A 17,143-nucleotide genomic window follows, 5' to 3' on the forward strand; every position below is an offset into this window, starting at 1 on the left:
TTTAAGAACATTTTTTGCTTAACATGACCCAAAAAGTACAGAAAAACTATTTTTTGCGAAAAATCGCTTTTTATCTGCCCGTAACATGGGGAGAGGGAGGGGGTAACAAGGGACCATCGCACCTTCCGGCAAGATTCAGTTTTTCATTGTTCGAGGTCTCAGGTAAAAGAATCCGAACATAGTTGCTGGTCGTCAGGTTTTGCATACTCAAATACTTCCAGGTCCCGGTCTAATTGGTTATACAAGGGAAAGTGGAAGGGAAAAGAGGTCTAGGGAGACGACGCACGTCATGGTTGAAAAATTTGAAGCTATGGATTGGAAAAACAACAATAGAACTCTTTAGAACCTCTGCAGACAGAATAAATAATTTTCATAAACTATATTTTTACGATGGAATTAATTTCTAATAAAATAATTAGATCTTAAAAAAATGAGGAAGAGGTGGAGACGTTTTCAGTAGAAATATACGCTGATAAAATTTCCCGAGAGAAGTTGTAGAGATAATCCTTTTTGTTTTCTTTTTGAAGTTATACTTCTTTACGCGCGATATGAGGGTGAATTTTTATATGTTAAAACCTACGATCCCGGCGCATGCGCATTATAACTTTGTTCTGATTGGATGTTCAAATGACATGTCAAAAATTATCCAATATGGCAGCTGTAGCGCAGCTGTGGTTTGGACGGTTGACGGTTTGGTTATGTATGGTTGTTGCGTTTTAAAATTTGTGGGAAGAGAAACAACAAACAAAGGTTAGTTAATAGTTATACTGCCTTTTTGAAGTTATACTTCTTTAGGCGCGATTTCATTGAGGGTGAAATTTTAGTAATCTGCGCACACAGGCAGTATGGAGTTCGTTACTAAATGTTTTAATTTATGTATTTATCAGTCCAGAAAATGTGTGGAAAGAATATATTAGTGTTTTTAAATATATTTTTCTACAAACGTGTTAAAAATGCAATATATAGCACTCCATAGGAGCGTTAAAAATGCTAGTTTAAAGCACCGGTGCTTTAAAAATTTTAAGGCACTGCAGTTAAAAGTGAATTGTCAAATTGTGAAACGTCAAAATATTTATATTTCATTTAGTAACATTAATAGATATTAATAATACCTATTTACGAATGTTTCTTCTAAAATTTAGGAATATATTAATTTTATAATACATTTAAGTATGTAGTAATTTTCTTTACAATTTTTACTTACCAATTTGTTTTGTTTATACCTAATATCGCCGTTGTCTAGCAAGTGTCTGCGTAGATTAGCGGTATGTGTATTTAGCTACGGACCTGTTAGTACTTGGTTCGATTCCCACATAAGGAAATTTTTTTGTTTATTATTAATGGTTATTGACATCTTAGACTATTATTATATGGACTTATAAATGATTAAAAATAATTAAAAATAATTAATCGGGATGTTGCCCAACTATTTACCGGGTTGCAAATTTATAATAATTGCCTATTTCAAAATGCACTTTTGAAATTAATTTTTCTTACGCACAAATGCAATTTCAAAATTTCCTGACATTCTCACGAATCCAACGCACCAAACTGCATTAAAATCCGTCTTACTGCGCCAAAAATCGAGAGTAAGGCCTTTTTTTGTGCTTCAATGCCTCGACTAATTCGGCCAGAGATCGAGAGGTCGTGAGTTCGAATCCAGTGCAATCCTATACTTTTTTTATTTTTTTGAAAGCGGTAAGCACAAAATTAGTTTGGTGTTTAAAAAAAATTAAAACAAACTGTTTAAAGTATATTTTTAATTATTTTTAATTATTTTTAAGAAATCATATAATAGAAGTATAACTTCTTACGTGCGTACAAAGTACACACACACATTCTTTTTTTATTCAATGCTCAACATTGCTACAACTTCTATGTTCACATCTTAGGCTACCGACTCTGTATATGTACATGTTATCTCCTATTTTGCGTTATCTTACCAACCATAAAATAATAATCCACCTGGTATTTTAAATTCTTTGAAACGTTAATCTTATATACAATTTTTATATGTGGGGCAATATATCTGTTATAATCTTATCATACCTGAGGATGATAAGATACAAAATGTATTGTCAACATTGTTTTAGTTTCGTCACATATTTTGTTGATTAATGAGTGATTCTGCGAGAGTTTCGAGAATAGTTTATGTGCAGTTTTAGGTAATATTTATAATTTGTATAATTTTCAATTGCTTTTGAAAACACAAAAAGCTAGTCTTACGCTTGATCATAAATTCTCGTAACTTTTATTGACAGCTTATTTATAAGTCAGGGATAGGTGTGGTGGGTGTTGTGGTGTAAGAATTTGTGACAATTTTCAATGATAGCGATATTATTTACTGATCTGATGAGTATCTTAATGAATCAAATTCTTTATTTTAGTGTTAACGTTTTTTAAGTAGAAATCTCGTGACTTAAGTTCTTCGCAACATAGTCAATATTTATAATGTGTTTTGTGGTTTTACTTTTTTCAATGTCTCCAGTTGTTTTTTTAAATCCGAAGTTAAGCTTTGTAAATTCTTGTGAATACATTTATAGGGAAGGTGCTGTTTGAATAATTCGTACATTTTTTGTAGTTATGCGAAACGATACAGACAGAAAGTATATGATTTTTGATTTCTATTAGCCTTATTGGCACTTATAGTTATACATCTGGGTGGTCTGTGTTTGTCGTTTTGAAGACGTTTTCTACAGTTAGATTAAACGATATAGGTATATAATTGTGCAAGATCGGCAATTATACCTTAGTGTCCTGGAGCTTATTATTACTTTTTAGCCCTTTTAAAGCTGTATTTTGAATCCCTCTACGTGTGGAAGTATAATTGTGTAAACATGTTGTAGAACGCTTTAAAGGCGGCGACATTTGATACCTTCTTGTTTACATCCGGATGCTGTTTTCGTAAGATAGGCGTTTTAGTTAGGAAGCAGGTCGTAGGTAGAGTGTAGACTGTTGTATTGCATTCAGATTAGAACATTTTGCTCAACATGGTGCTATAAAAATAGGAATGTGTCTGTAAGGTGAAATGTAAATAAAAAATAGTCAACATTAATTTTAGCATATACGATATGTCCAGCTTTAACTGTTTACACCTAAATAAAAAAAAATTAGTTCATCCTAATATGTATCATTCTACTATATTCATTACTTCAACTAGACCTCTGATACATCTTTTTTTTACGTTCTCTTTTTGGGTTCATTAAGCTGGCTTTGCGAGCTGTACAAGGTTTTGTCTTCAACTATCATTGTCATTTTATATCGGTTCTTCTCTTCCTTATTATTGGTGTCTTTAAATTTGATAATTTTCTGAACACCCAGTGTTGATCTTAAAAATTGTAGGCCTCTGTTCTTTTCTTTGATTTGCTTTATTCAGTTCTGGATCCGTTTTTGATGTCACAGTTTAGATAGTTTAGTATTTAGTTCATTTAGTGTATCTTTATCATTCTTTCTTCTTTTGTCTACGTGTCACGTATTAATTTGATATTTTTTTTGCAGAATGAAGAGTGGGAGAAATTCCAAGATGACCTTCTGACTTCAGTTAGAGTTGCCAATGATTTCAAAACTGAAGCCCAACAGGAGTTGCAGCGCATGATCCTGGAAAATAAACAATACAGAGACAGAGAAAGACAACTTAAAGCTGAAATAGACAAACTAAAGGGTGAGTATCATCTATTGCTTTTAATGGGAAAAGAATCATCAAACAATGTATATTACTATAAAAATTAGTCTGCGACAGAGGTTGTGGTTGAGTCAGGATCCGTATAGTCAGTATATATAGTGTGTTTCATTAATAATTGTCCATATAGTAACTGGAAAAACCTTAGCACAAAATACGAAGGTTTAACCTAAAACACTTAAATAAAATGTGGTTTCTTACTGAATTACAGGGTGTTTTATCTAAAAATTTAAAAATTATTTTTGCTCAGCATTTTAAAACTATTAGACGTATCCTTTTCATACTTGGCAGGAAGTATAGGTACTGTACAACCTACTCAATTATGTTAAACAAACGTTTCTGACTATTACCAGAGGCGTACGACGGGCAAATGTGAATGGTTGACCCTTCCCAAATTCTACGCCACTGGCGGAATTGCTATTTTAGTTAAATTTTTGGATTCTCCAATACTTTCTATGAAAATAATATACTCTTCATTCATAGCGATAAAGTTATTAGTTTTCGAGATCTTTGAAGTTAAAAATGAAACGACACGGTTATTTTGATTAATGTATTGTGTCGCTTCATTTTTATTTTCAAATATCTCGAAAACTAATCATTTTATCGTTACGAATGAAGAGTATATTATTTACACAAAAAGTATTGGAAAATAAAAAAAATACACTAAAATAGCAATTTCCCCAGTGGCGTAGAATTTGGGAAGGGTAACCAGCCACTATCCCCTGTCGTACGCCTCTGGTAGTAGCTAAAAACGTTTATTTATCTTAATTTAGTAGGGTGTACAGTACCTACACTTTCTGCCAAGTATGATAAGGATACGCCAACTAGTTTTAAACTACTGGGTACAAATAATTTTTAAATTTTAATCATATAAATCATCATAAATTAATCAAAATAACTGTGCCGTTTCATATTTAACTTCAAATATCTCGAAAACTAATGTCTTTATCGTTACTAATGTAGAGTATATTATTTACGTATAAAGTATTGGAGAATCTAAAAATGGCACTAAAATAGTAATTCCTTCAGTGGCGTAGAATTTGAGAACGGTCAACCATTCACTATCCCCTGTCGTACGCCTCTGGTAGTAGCTAGAAACGTTTGTTTATCATAATTTAGTAGGGTGTATAGTAGTCGCACTTTCTGCCAAGTATGAAAAGGGTACGTGTATAGTTTTAAAATGCTGAGCAAAAATAGTTTTTAAATTTTTAGATAAAACACCCTGTAACTCAGTAAGGAACCACATTTTATTTAAGTGTTTTAGGTTAAATCTTCGTATTTTGTACTAAGGTTTCTCCAGTTACTATATGGACAATTATTAATGAAACATCCTGTATAAAATTTTTATATGCATTGGGGAATTAGCTGGATATCATACAAACCCGCCTACATTTAAAAAATAGTGAAGAAAACTCAAAATATTCAAGGAATACATGGAGTAAGATAATAACTTGATAATAGAAAAAAACTCCTAGGTAATCTACTATTTTTGATAGCAATTAACACAATTTTTATGGGAAATACGTTTCTCTTGACGTTTAGATAAAAATCTCTTAAAATATTATCTTGAAAACGATTTTCGAAGTGTAAATTGAAAGGATAAAGTAAACGTATTTATGTTCGATTCAAATTGGGGTTGATTAACATTAAATCAATTAAGTAACAGAAATACCAGAAGAAAATACTTTCAGAACCATATGAAGTAAATAACTTTTACAAATGCCATTAAAAATATTTCATTATTATTATTCATTTTAACAAATACGCTGTTTTTTTCTATCTCATCTGGTCGTATGAAGATTAATTGATACAAAAAGAAAAGGTGATGTCTAATAAGTAATAGAAAATGTAATATTTTGATTTATTAAAAAATTTATATCACAACATAGATTAGTCACTTTTACAACCGCAACAAAATTGCGACACCATTTTTATATTGATATTTTATTGTTTGCATGATTCCACAATTATAGCTTATTTGTAATTGTACGCCTAGACAAATGTTTATGTATTTAACGTTACGCAATCACTTTTAAACTAAAACAGTGCATTTATCGAACAGTGATATCAGTGTGAGTGACTGTGCATTAGTGTATGTGCTTAAACAACCTTCTTGTGCCTTAAAACTGTCTCCAATACTGCTTTCTGTGTTTGTGCGCGGTAAAAACCATCGAAAAGACTTTACTTTTCTCTATTTTATTCCTACAATAGGTGGAACGTTAGATTCGACCGACAAAGAGAACTTAGAAATGGACCTGCTTGTAAAGCGGCCTAATAGGCGCGGTCGAGAACGGCCCAGGCAGAATTCTGGAAATGCTTCTTCCAGTTCAAAGTCAGATAAAACAACGCCTCCACCGTCCCAAGCTAATACTGTTAGAAGAAGAGAAAACAGATCGTTGAAGGCGAAGCGATTAAAGACTCTATCGGTGGAAGAAGAAATGTTGCTGAAATCACTCAACAGTTACCATGCCGATATAGACAAAACCATACCAGATGAGTTTCTCACAGAGGAACAGAAAGTCATCAGAAAACTAAAAATAATATACGAAGATGACTACTTAAAAGTTAAACCGGTGGCTCCGAAGCCAAAGAACCAGCTAGCGATCAGTAAACCACTACTTGATTCAGTTCTGACTAATCCCAAACTAATGGCAATCTTGAAAAATCCAAAAGTAAAGACCATAGAAGACATGGCGTCGTTTGAGAAGGAAGCCCCAGAAATCAGAAATATTATCAGAGACATAGATAGAGCCGCGAGAGGAAAGAGCGAAGAGTTTACCAGATCAGAAAAAAGAATTTCTCTTGTTGGTAGGAGTATGAGTATGGATCAAGTACATGAGATGGAAAACCTTAACAAAAACTTAAGATTGTATAGGACAGTGGAAACTGAAGATCTAACAGAAGAAAATAGTCCTACTATTGAACACCGAGTATCAAGCTTAGTACCGAGCGATTCAGTTTCAAACTTCAACAAAAGATACTCAGATTTTTCTCTTGTAGTCAAAGAGACCATACCAGAAAACATCTTCAATCAAAACGTGAAGTACTCCACTTTAGAAAGAATTGTCAAGACGATTCCTAAAAATGTACCAGAAAGTAAATTGAGCCACGAACAAAGATTTGCTGTAAAATTATTGGCTGCGTTAGAAGAAAGAAAGAACACTCTGAAAAAGAACGATAAAGCAAAGAGTCTACCTATCAGTAAACCAACAGAAGAATCCGTGCTTAGGAACCCTAAGTTGAAGGAGATTATTTATGATCCAGATATAAAGGAAGTGAGAAGAAAGTCAGAAAGTTATGCTTTTACTCCAATAGTAGAAGAGACTCTACGTCCATATAAAAGCTATGACAATATTATGTTTACATTTGACGAAAAACGACGAAGAGTGAACATGTATAATACTCCCAGCGAAACATCGTCTGATACGTTTTCTAGTGCTGAATTCAATGTTGATGCCAGTGAAGTAGGGCCGTACGAATCCTTTTCTGGACCTTGGCGACCACCTCCCCCTACACCAAAACCTCCAAGAAATGTAGAATTTATCACTTTCTCTAAGCAATCATCTGTAGAGCAGAAAGAAACTGCTAGTCCTCGTCCAAACAGTGTTGAAGTGCTTGTTACTATACATAAAGTATCTTCAGATAATGAAATGAATAAACCTGGTGCTACAAAAATGACTGAAGTGGAGATGGACAAACGTAAAACCAAGGAAAGATCACCAGACTTGGATTCATTGGTATATAATGACACCATCAAAAAGAATCCAAAAGAAATCAAAAAAGATGTAAAGTATGTAGTGAAAGTATCTTCAGACAAAGAAATAAATAAACCTGATTTTACAAAGATGGCTGAGTTGGAGGTAAACAAACGTAAGACCAAGGAAAGATCACCAGACTTGGATTCGTTAGTATATAATGACACTATCAAAAAGAAACCAAAAGATATCAAGGCAGAAGAGCTAAAAGTCGATCTGCTTCAAGATAAAATTAAGAAATTAACCAATCGCGAAAAATTAGAACAAACTAGCAAGAAAAATATGTTAGAAGCGGAAACTTCTACAGATAATTATCATGAAATAGATAATAATGTCATTTACCCCCCACCTCTGCATTTTGCTACAGTTGAAACTGTCGATATTGCTCCGATTGAGAGTTATAATTCGCTAGAGTATAATGATACCTTTAAAAGACCTATCCAAAGAGGAAAATCATTTAGCGAAAATGAAACTGATCAAACAGCTGCAGTAACCGATACAGATGAAACAATAAAGAACATAACTGAAAAATTCAATACGATCCATAAATTGATTCAAGAAGATAAACGTTTCATGGATAAATCGATAGAGAAAGAGCTAGGTAAAGACGACATTGGCAACATGGAAGAAAGTGTAGTGTTGAGAGACAAATCTGATGTGCATAAAAATACTGTAGAATATGTAACTGGACCGGAAGTTTCTAATAGCACAGAAATAGAACAAATATCTGACGACATATTAGATGGAAGACCACCACAATCCCCTTACGATTATCGTGACATACTCAAAGAAAATAGGTTCGGGGTTACTTCACCCCTGAACTATCGGATGAGCTATAAAGATGTTGTGAAAGAAATTAAGAACAGATTCTCTGTTAACGAACAGGAGTTTTCAAGTAATAAAAAGAGCTCTGACGAAGCTGACCATGGTTCCAGGCCGGTATCTGAAGAGATTCAAGTAAGGCGTAGTAAGAGTAGTATAGACAAAGAAATGGAGCACATTTTTGAACACTATCTGAAAACTAGAGTATCTCAGATAATCAAACAGACGGAAAGTAAACCGCAATCAGATCCTGAACTTCAAGTGGAAGCGTCCATGGTCACTTCAACGCCAATTGAGAAGTCTGTCGAGGCAGATTTAGAAGAGCCACAAACGTTGGAAATAAAACGTATTTCCCTACTTTCTAGATCATACAACTCATCTGAAAATATAGCAAATAGCGAAACTGAAGATCATTGTTCTTCATCATATGGATTACAAACACCAGAAGCTAACAAAAGCAATGAAAGTGAAATTTTTGACTATTCTAAGCTGTCACCGAAGGAACTCACGTTCTCAGATGATTCTTATTTTGAACTAAAAGATGGTAGTGCAAAACGTATCGTAGCATTCGAAGATTCAGTACAAACCAAAGAATCTGTCGAGCGTGCTCAAGATAGCGACACAAAAAATATTGCAATCGAGGAAAATGCTGCGCAAGTGGTCGTAGTAAGAGATAACAATACAGTACAACCAATTGAAATATCAGAACAGATTGCTAAAGCAGTTCATGATGAAACCAAAGAACCTGTCGAATATACACAAGATAACAGCACAAACAATATTGCAATAGAGGAAAATGCTGCGCAAATAGCCATAGTAACGGATAACGATACAGTACAGGCAATTAAAATATCAGAGCAGGTTGCTAAAGCAGTTCATGATGAAACCAAAGAACCTGCCGAATGTATTCAAGATAACACCACAAAAGATATTGCAATTGAGGAAAATGCTGCGCAGATAGCCATAGTAACAGATAACAATACAGTTCAACCAATTGAAATAATAGAACAGATTACCAAAGCAGATGAAAATGACGGTTTGACTAATGTAGGAACTGTAGAGGACCAAGAAAAAGTAACAAGTAATCTAGAAGCTCAAACTGTAAAACATACGGAACCGGAAAGAAATATTAGAGGCTCTTCAAGTAATGCACTAAATACAAACGTATCAACCTCATCTGTATCAGAGGACATAGTTGCTGAAGATGATAGTGTTGGGCAGTTTGCTGAATTAGTGGAAAATGTTCCAGATATTATTAACATCATTCAAGAACATCCTAGGAGACAGCATGATTCATATGAAGGTCAAAAAGAATCTTTTGATCCGCAAACATGCGACACTACCCCCACAAACGAAGTTATTGTAGATGATATAGATAAAAACAAAGATAAAGCTTCATCACCAATATACACCATTACAGATATCAAGTATATCAAACCTTTGGTGGCTAACTTTATATTGAATGATGTTCAAACAGCAACTTTATCTTTAGAATCAAGTAATACAAGTAGTGCAGATAACCAACATGGAGAAATACGTGAAGAGATCGATAACAAAATCTCACCCATTCCAGACTTTAAGATAACACCAGGAGAAGATTTACCGCATCCTCCAGATCAATTTGAGCTAACCGATGAAGAACTCAACATTATACGTCGAGCTAAAAAGCAAGCGGTTTCCAGACCAGTATCGGGGCTCAATGATCAAGATTTGGAGCTGATTCAGTCCTTGTCACTCACTTACTTAGGTAATGAATCAGTACATACTTATAATAACGACGCTGATAATGATCAGGTAACTACAGAAGTAGATAAAGCTAAACAAAGTCCGGAAATAGTTGAAGATGACAACGAATTATTAAAGACAACAGAGGATAAAGTTCATCCGCTTATTTCTGATACCAGTCATGATGATAATAAAGTAATATACACTTTATCTTCTGGAACTGTGACAGTTGAACCTGTCATTCCCAAGAATCTGCCAAAAGAAAGGTCTTCTGTTGATGCAGATCCTCAAGAGAACCTGGGTTCCAAATCAAATGCCAGCAGTTTATTTGAATATGATAAAACCAGTGTGCACAAGTCTAAAACATTACCAATATTTAAGCCAGACGCAGCTGATGACCTTGAAGCTTTCCTTGGTACCATTAGCACATCAAGAACCGGGCACGGTCCTAACGACCAGCTACGTATAAAGCCAGACTCAAGTAATCAACTCAAGAAGGATAAAATCGTTCCAAGAAAATCAAAGGCTTTACCGACTAGTAATCCCGAGGCCGCTGATGATCTTGAAGCTTTACTAGGTGCGATCAGTACTTCAAGGGTTGTGAAAGGACATAAGGAAAAGACACCGCTGAAGCCAGGTTTAAGGACTCGGCATTTGTCACCAAGTAAGGAAGATAAACTCAGTCCAAGTAAACCAGAAGCTTTTCCAGTAACTAAGACAAATGCAGCCGATGATCTTGAAGCGTTACTAGGTACTATTAGCATTTCAAGGAATAAAGCACCAAAGAAAACGTTGGATAAGACTGGTACAAATAAAGCTTCATTAGAAAATATAGACGAAACTGTAAAAATGGATATTCCTTCGTCCGATAAAAAGGTTCCCACTCAGGTTGCTGCCACTAAAATGATTGATAGCCTAAATGAAGTTAACGATACAGTTAAAGATAAAACAGATCTTGGAAAACATCGAATAATTGTTGATGGCTCTACCGATAGCGGTACTAATAGGGTGAAGTTAGAGTTGATTAATACTGAGGCTACTAAAAACCCTCTAGATTTTGACAAGCCTCAAATAGTTACTGTTCAAGTGGACCAAGATGTTAATATTGAAAATGCGAATACATGTGCTGGGATCCAGGCAAATCAAGAAATGGATCAAAATATACAACCAATTTCACAAAAGGTGGTACCAGGTGGCGACGGAGAAACATACAATGATGAAGTGAAATATTTGTCAGAAACCTCTGGTGTATTAGAGCCAAATCAATTCAAAAATGTAATAACTGAATCGGGTACTATAAAAAAGAGAACAGAGAGACATACCATTTTATTAAGAAATCAACATCTCGACAGAAAAGAAGTGAAAAGTTTAAGTTTGGAAAAAGACGGAGATATTTCTAGCAACAATGTTTCACAAAGAGTAAGATCGAGGCCAAAATCAGATAATCTAACCGACAAACGCGTCAAATCATTCGCACAGCACTTTGAGCGTCTATCAAAAGAAAGACCAAAGAAAGAACCGATTTATGCCAACATAAACGTTTTAAAAAATCAACGTTTTATGATGTCACGACACGCTGAGTCCATTGAGAAGAAGCCTTTACCTGTCCCTCGCTCTAGAAATCATGGCAGCAAAGATTTTGACAGTTTGGGTGACAGACGTTCAACTGACAGTCATGAAGTGATGAAAAATATGTCGGAGCATAAAAATTTTAGTGAAACCAAAAATCCATTTGTCGAGGAGGAAGTTGCTAGTTCTTTGGCGACTGTTTTAAAAGTCAAAGGTCTTCCCATTACTACCCAGGTTTCTTCTGAAAGTAGCACACAAGAAAAACAAGAATCTCAAAGTCATGTTGTAACAGTTTCTGCGAAAGATGAAGATAATACAGAGCCTGCAGAAGTTACAAAAGTTGAAACGGAGAATCAGGAGGAGACTACAGAAAAGCCGCAGCTGTTAAGTTCTGTGGAGAAGGCACAGCTGTGGAGTTCTATGGAGAAGCCTCAGGATCAACGGGAAGATAGCGGTGAAGTAAGTATCCACCTAAATTTTATTTATGATTCTTATTGAGTGGAAGAGATATCTGTTCTTATGTTCCTACTTTATTCCTGTCCACATTTTATTATACAAACCATTTCTTGTTTTATTGATGAAGTTCCAGTTCTTAGTTTTTCCCTCTTTCGACAATAATGTTTCTATTTTTGTGATCAAAGTTTGCAAAAAATCAAAGAATAGGTTATTATTTAGGGAAGCTTAAGGTTACCCATGTTTTGGCATTACAAGGCTACATAATTACTAGAACAGCAATCGTCCAATAAACAATTATCTACATTAGCCTTTCCACTTAGCAGATCTACAATCCTATAGCAATAAAAATAATGTAAAACTACATTTCTGAATTATGTGAACATTAAAGAGTAGAACCCTAAACAACGATTTCCATAACAGGTCAATCTGTAACAGAAAGTGAGGTTACTTTGGCAATACAGGAGGCAAAAGTTGAAAAATCTCTTTACACTTATGAAGTGACTGCTGACATAGTAAGTTTTGGGAAAAATGGGATTAAAGCACTGTGCCATCTCTTCAACAGAATTTATGACACTCGGATATTACCAACTAATTGACTTGTTGACATTTGTCTCAATACCAAGGAAATATCCTACAAATACATGCAGTGGTTCCAATGTGTCATGTTTTGAAGATTTTCCTGTGAGTAATACATAGCAAAATGCACAGCACATTAGAGAATTATTAAAACTTAGTTCGGATTCACGAGTGGCTTGGGTACGAGAGTAGCCTTGTTCAGTATCCAAGTACTGATTTTGCCAAGGTCTGACATAATAAAATAGTACAAATATTGAACACAGTTGGATTGGAGGAATGGACGAATAAAGATTTAGATACGAATAATCACAAACCATTGGTATCAACTGGCAACAGAAATAACAGAAGATATTGTTGTGAATTGTGTAACCATGAACAATGAACGTATTTTGCAACCACGATCTTAGTATTGAGCTTCTCGTTCAAATGACACATTGCTATATCTTTTCTTTTTAATCTTCTTCTATACTTCTCCTTTCTTTCGGTTGTTTGCTATTTGGGATTTGTTTAGTTTCGATTTTCATTAAATCTGTTGTGGTGTCCATTCCATAGGGCTTTTCATTCACAGTCATTTGTTTCGAGCTTCTGTCATATGTCGTGTAATCCGTGTATATTAATATTATACACAGATTATACAACATATGACAGAAGCTCGAAACTAATGACAATCGATGAAAAGCCCTATTCTCTATTCTTTTATTTTCTCGTTGATCGAGAAGATACAAAAATCTCATTCTTATTCTAACGTCTTTAATTCTCTGTTTATCTCTAATATACAGGGTGATTGATTAGTGGGGTGAAGCTCAATAGATCCGCTACAGTAATAGATAGCAAAAGTTAATAACAAAAATTGTAGCCAACTTTAAGCTTCACATTTTAAAATTAATTAGAATTTTACAGGGTGTTCGATAACATAGGGGCAGACCAAACTTATGTTTTTTTTAATGGGACACCCTATATTTTATCTTATATTCTAAATCTTCTTAACTTCCCCATTACAAAAATATAAAGGTATGTTATGTTATACAGGGTATTTACAAAGTTATAGCCAATTTTCTATGAAAATCGTAACAAGTTCAGCTCCCGGTATAAATAAAAATAAGCACAAAAGCAATGATTTATTGATTCTTTTTTTTATTTATTATCAAAATTTTTAAAAATGATTGACATTGCTAATTTTCTTTATATCGAATACAGGGTGAGTCCAAATGCAAGTACATTATTTTCTCAGTAATTTTAAATGGAACACCCTATATTTTATATCACTATTGAAAAGTAACATTATCGTACTTTAGTTTGTATACAACATTCCCTATGTCTAAATTTATTAGTTTTCGAGATATTTTCATTTTTCAATGGACCAGTAGCGTGGCCACCCAGATCACCAAAATTTAATAAACTAGACTGATTTTTTTGGGGTTACGTTAAGAATGAAGGTTATAAAATGTCTCCAACAACAAGGGATGAGATGAAAAATAGAATACAAAGTGTATTTCGAAGTGTTAATTTACAAATGCTGCGTAGTGTAAGTAACTCATTCACTCAACTCATTTTGAACACCTTATGTAATTAAATATATAAAATATTTTACTAAAAGTAGCTTTTAATTTTTTCACAAATGTTGTATTTTGTGTTCATTTTTTTTTTGTAAAATTTTTTACTGATAAATTATTTTTCGTTCTTTATTTGTAACATTGTTACATTTACATACAAAAGTAGTTTTTCATATTGTTTTCGGAAAATATTGTATTTTGTGTTTGTGTTTTTTTTTTGTAAAATTTATAACTAATAAATTATTTGTCTTTCTTTATTTGTTACATTTACATACAAAAGTAGTTTTTAATTGTTTCAAAAATGTTGTATGTTGTGGTTTGTTTATTTTTGGAAAATTTATTACTAATAAATTATTTTTCTTTCTTTATTTGCTACATTGTTACACTGATTACCGGATTGATAATCAGTAATCTTAAATTATTAGTTTTAAAAAATTCAGTCATGGCTTACTTAAAGTTTGGAAAGATTTAGACCCCTAATTAATAATTTGCTCTGAAAAATTAAAATATCTCGACAACTAATAAATTTAGGCATGGGGAATATTATACAAAAATTATAGTACGGTAACGGCACTTTTCGATAGTGACAAAATACAGGGTGTTCCATTTAAAATTACTGAGAAAATAATGTACTTGCGTTTTGACTCACCCTGTGTTTGATATACAGAAAATTAGCAATATCAACCATTCTCAAAAGTTTTCATAATCAACAAAAAAATATGGCACCAATAAACCATTGCTATTGTGCTTATTTTTATTTATACAGGGAGCTGAACTTGTTACGATTTTCATAGAAAATTGGTTATAACTTTGTAAATACCATGTATAACATACAGACTTTTATATTTTTGTAATGGGGAAGTTAAGAAGATTTCGAATGTAAGATAAAATATAGGGTGTTCCATTTAAAAAAACATAAGTTTGGTCTGCCACGATGTTAACGAACATTCTAATTAATTTTAAAATGTGAACCTCAAAGTTGGCTAAAATTTTTGTTATTAACTTTTATTGCTATCTATTACTATAGCGGATCTATTGAGCTTTACCCCACTAATCAATCACCCTGTATTATTAACATCTTATAACTATAAATATTGTCTTTTTCATAGGCCTCATCGTCATATTCTGTAATAGCGGTAACCAGTACACCAGAAAAATTGGATCTTAGAATACCATCCGAAACTCAAATGCATCCGATCCATGAATCAGACGCTTCAACCCTAAACCTCTTCAATTTGGAAGGTATAGACTCTGCCAGCATTGACGGCACCGATGTTGGTCTTTACAGATCCACCACACAGGAAATGAACAAGAAAATCGGATACGATGTAACTTACTTAGGAGAACTAAGCGACACGGATAGCTATGAAGATCCCAAATTCTTGCTGAAAGGAGATTCTCAATCTAAGCCAAAAATCATAGATTTCGTTCCTCTGGATTACGCAACCAAGAGCATGTTTCCGAACAGTAGTAATATTCCCGAATATCAGACTTTGGAACGAGAGAAGGTTTATCACGTGTTAAATTCTGCTCCTAAATCCACAGTTAGCAAAGCAGACATTAAACAAGTAGATGATGTAGACGATAAACCCAAAAATACAAACCCCTTCGTAGAACCTGAACCAAATAAATCTCCTGAGGGCGCGACTAAATTAGAAGGTTCTATTGGTCAAGAAAGAAGTAAATCTGCAACTGATCTGAACGCTCTTCCAGCTAAAAGTCAAACTAAAATTGATATCCAAAAACGTAACATTCCTCTCGGTAGTACAAGCAGATCAAGAAGTAAAATTGATCTCCCGAAAGAAATCAGAAACAGCACATTCTCAGCTGCTAAGAAGATTTTCCAAGAGCTAGAAGCAAAAAATTCGCCCAAGCATTCCTCGAAAGACTCTGAAACTATGAGGTCCAGTGTTAACGTTCCATATTTAGAAAAGTCTGAAGTATCCTCTAGCGTCCATTCCAGTAATAAAGATGAACTATCACCAGAAGAAATTAACGAAGAGATATAGTATACAGATTATTTTTCACTGTATGTGTGAAGCTTATTGATATTTTTTGTACAGTTTTGCATTAAAATATATTTTATAGTTTAATAACAAAATTATATTACAGTTCCTTCAAGGAATATTTTACTTTTATTTCAAAGATACACTAGGTTATTGTAACGACTAAGTTGTGTGGCGTAATTCTTAACGTACTCCACTGTATTTGTGTTCAACGTTCATTTAAATTCTAACATACATTATACATTACAAGTCCATCTAAAACTTGTTAGTTTTTTTCTCTCTCTCTCTTACAGTACCTATCTCTTTACTGTCTCTCACCCTTAAAGGCCCTTTCTCTTTATCTTTTTTTGTCTTACCTGTTCAAATCTTTTCCCCCTTTCTGCCTCTCTTATAATCTCTTTCTATGTCTGTATTTGTATTTTGTACTCTGATTCAGTTTTCTTTCATATCTTTCCCTCAAATCTTTTTTTGTCACTTTTAGTCAGTTGCAGTCTTCCTCTATTTCTCTCTTGCTCTCCCTCGTGCACTCATTATCTCTATTAAGGTCAGTATCTCTATTGTAGTCTATCTTTCGAAAATTCGAAATCTGTGTTTGTGTCTTGATTCCTTTAATCCAGTCTCTCTCCTTCATGCTCCGTGTGTCCCCCTGTTTCTATATCTGTCTTTATTTCTGCGTCTCTTTATCCCTATATCTTCCTCAGTGTCTCTTGTCTCGATGTACTGTCTACTACTTATCTTCTTTTTCTATATTCTCAGTATTTATCTTTCGCTCTGTTTCTCTGTGCGATTTTGTGTTCAAGAATCTGTTTTTTGGAATTACGTAGGAACAGTCATTATTGATTTTCTGGATAAAGGTAGAACAACAACTTGGAGTTACTATTGGCTGTTACCAAGGTCTTTTTTTGCAGAACAATGCTCCTGCACACAAATAGAATATTACCATGCAAGTAATTCGTGATTTGAGTTCGAATTACTGAACAGCCTTCTTATTGACCAAATCTA

At 33.8% G+C, this 17,143-nt stretch overlaps 1 protein-coding gene across 5 annotated transcripts in view; it reads left to right on the top strand.

The window, feature by feature from the left end:
* The window catches only part of LOC114328697 (centromere-associated protein E), a 419,952-nt gene extending 403,692 nt beyond the window's left edge, over positions 1-16,260 (top strand). For all 5 annotated transcript variants that reach the window (XM_050655514.1, XM_050655511.1, XM_050655513.1 and 2 more), the window contains 3 exons: positions 3,499-3,661; positions 5,891-12,009; positions 15,245-16,260. In XM_050655514.1, the coding sequence (XP_050511471.1) occupies positions 3,499-3,661; positions 5,891-12,009; positions 15,245-16,144 (7,182 nt within the window). In that variant the 3' untranslated portion in view covers positions 16,145-16,260. The remainder of the gene's footprint in view (positions 1-3,498; positions 3,662-5,890; positions 12,010-15,244) is intronic.
* The last annotated feature ends 883 nt before the right edge of the window (positions 16,261-17,143 follow it).

The sequence above is a fragment of the Diabrotica virgifera genome, chromosome 7, assembly GCF_917563875.1.
Source record: "Diabrotica virgifera virgifera chromosome 7, PGI_DIABVI_V3a".
In the NCBI taxonomy this organism is placed as follows: Eukaryota; Metazoa; Arthropoda; class Insecta; order Coleoptera; family Chrysomelidae; genus Diabrotica; species Diabrotica virgifera.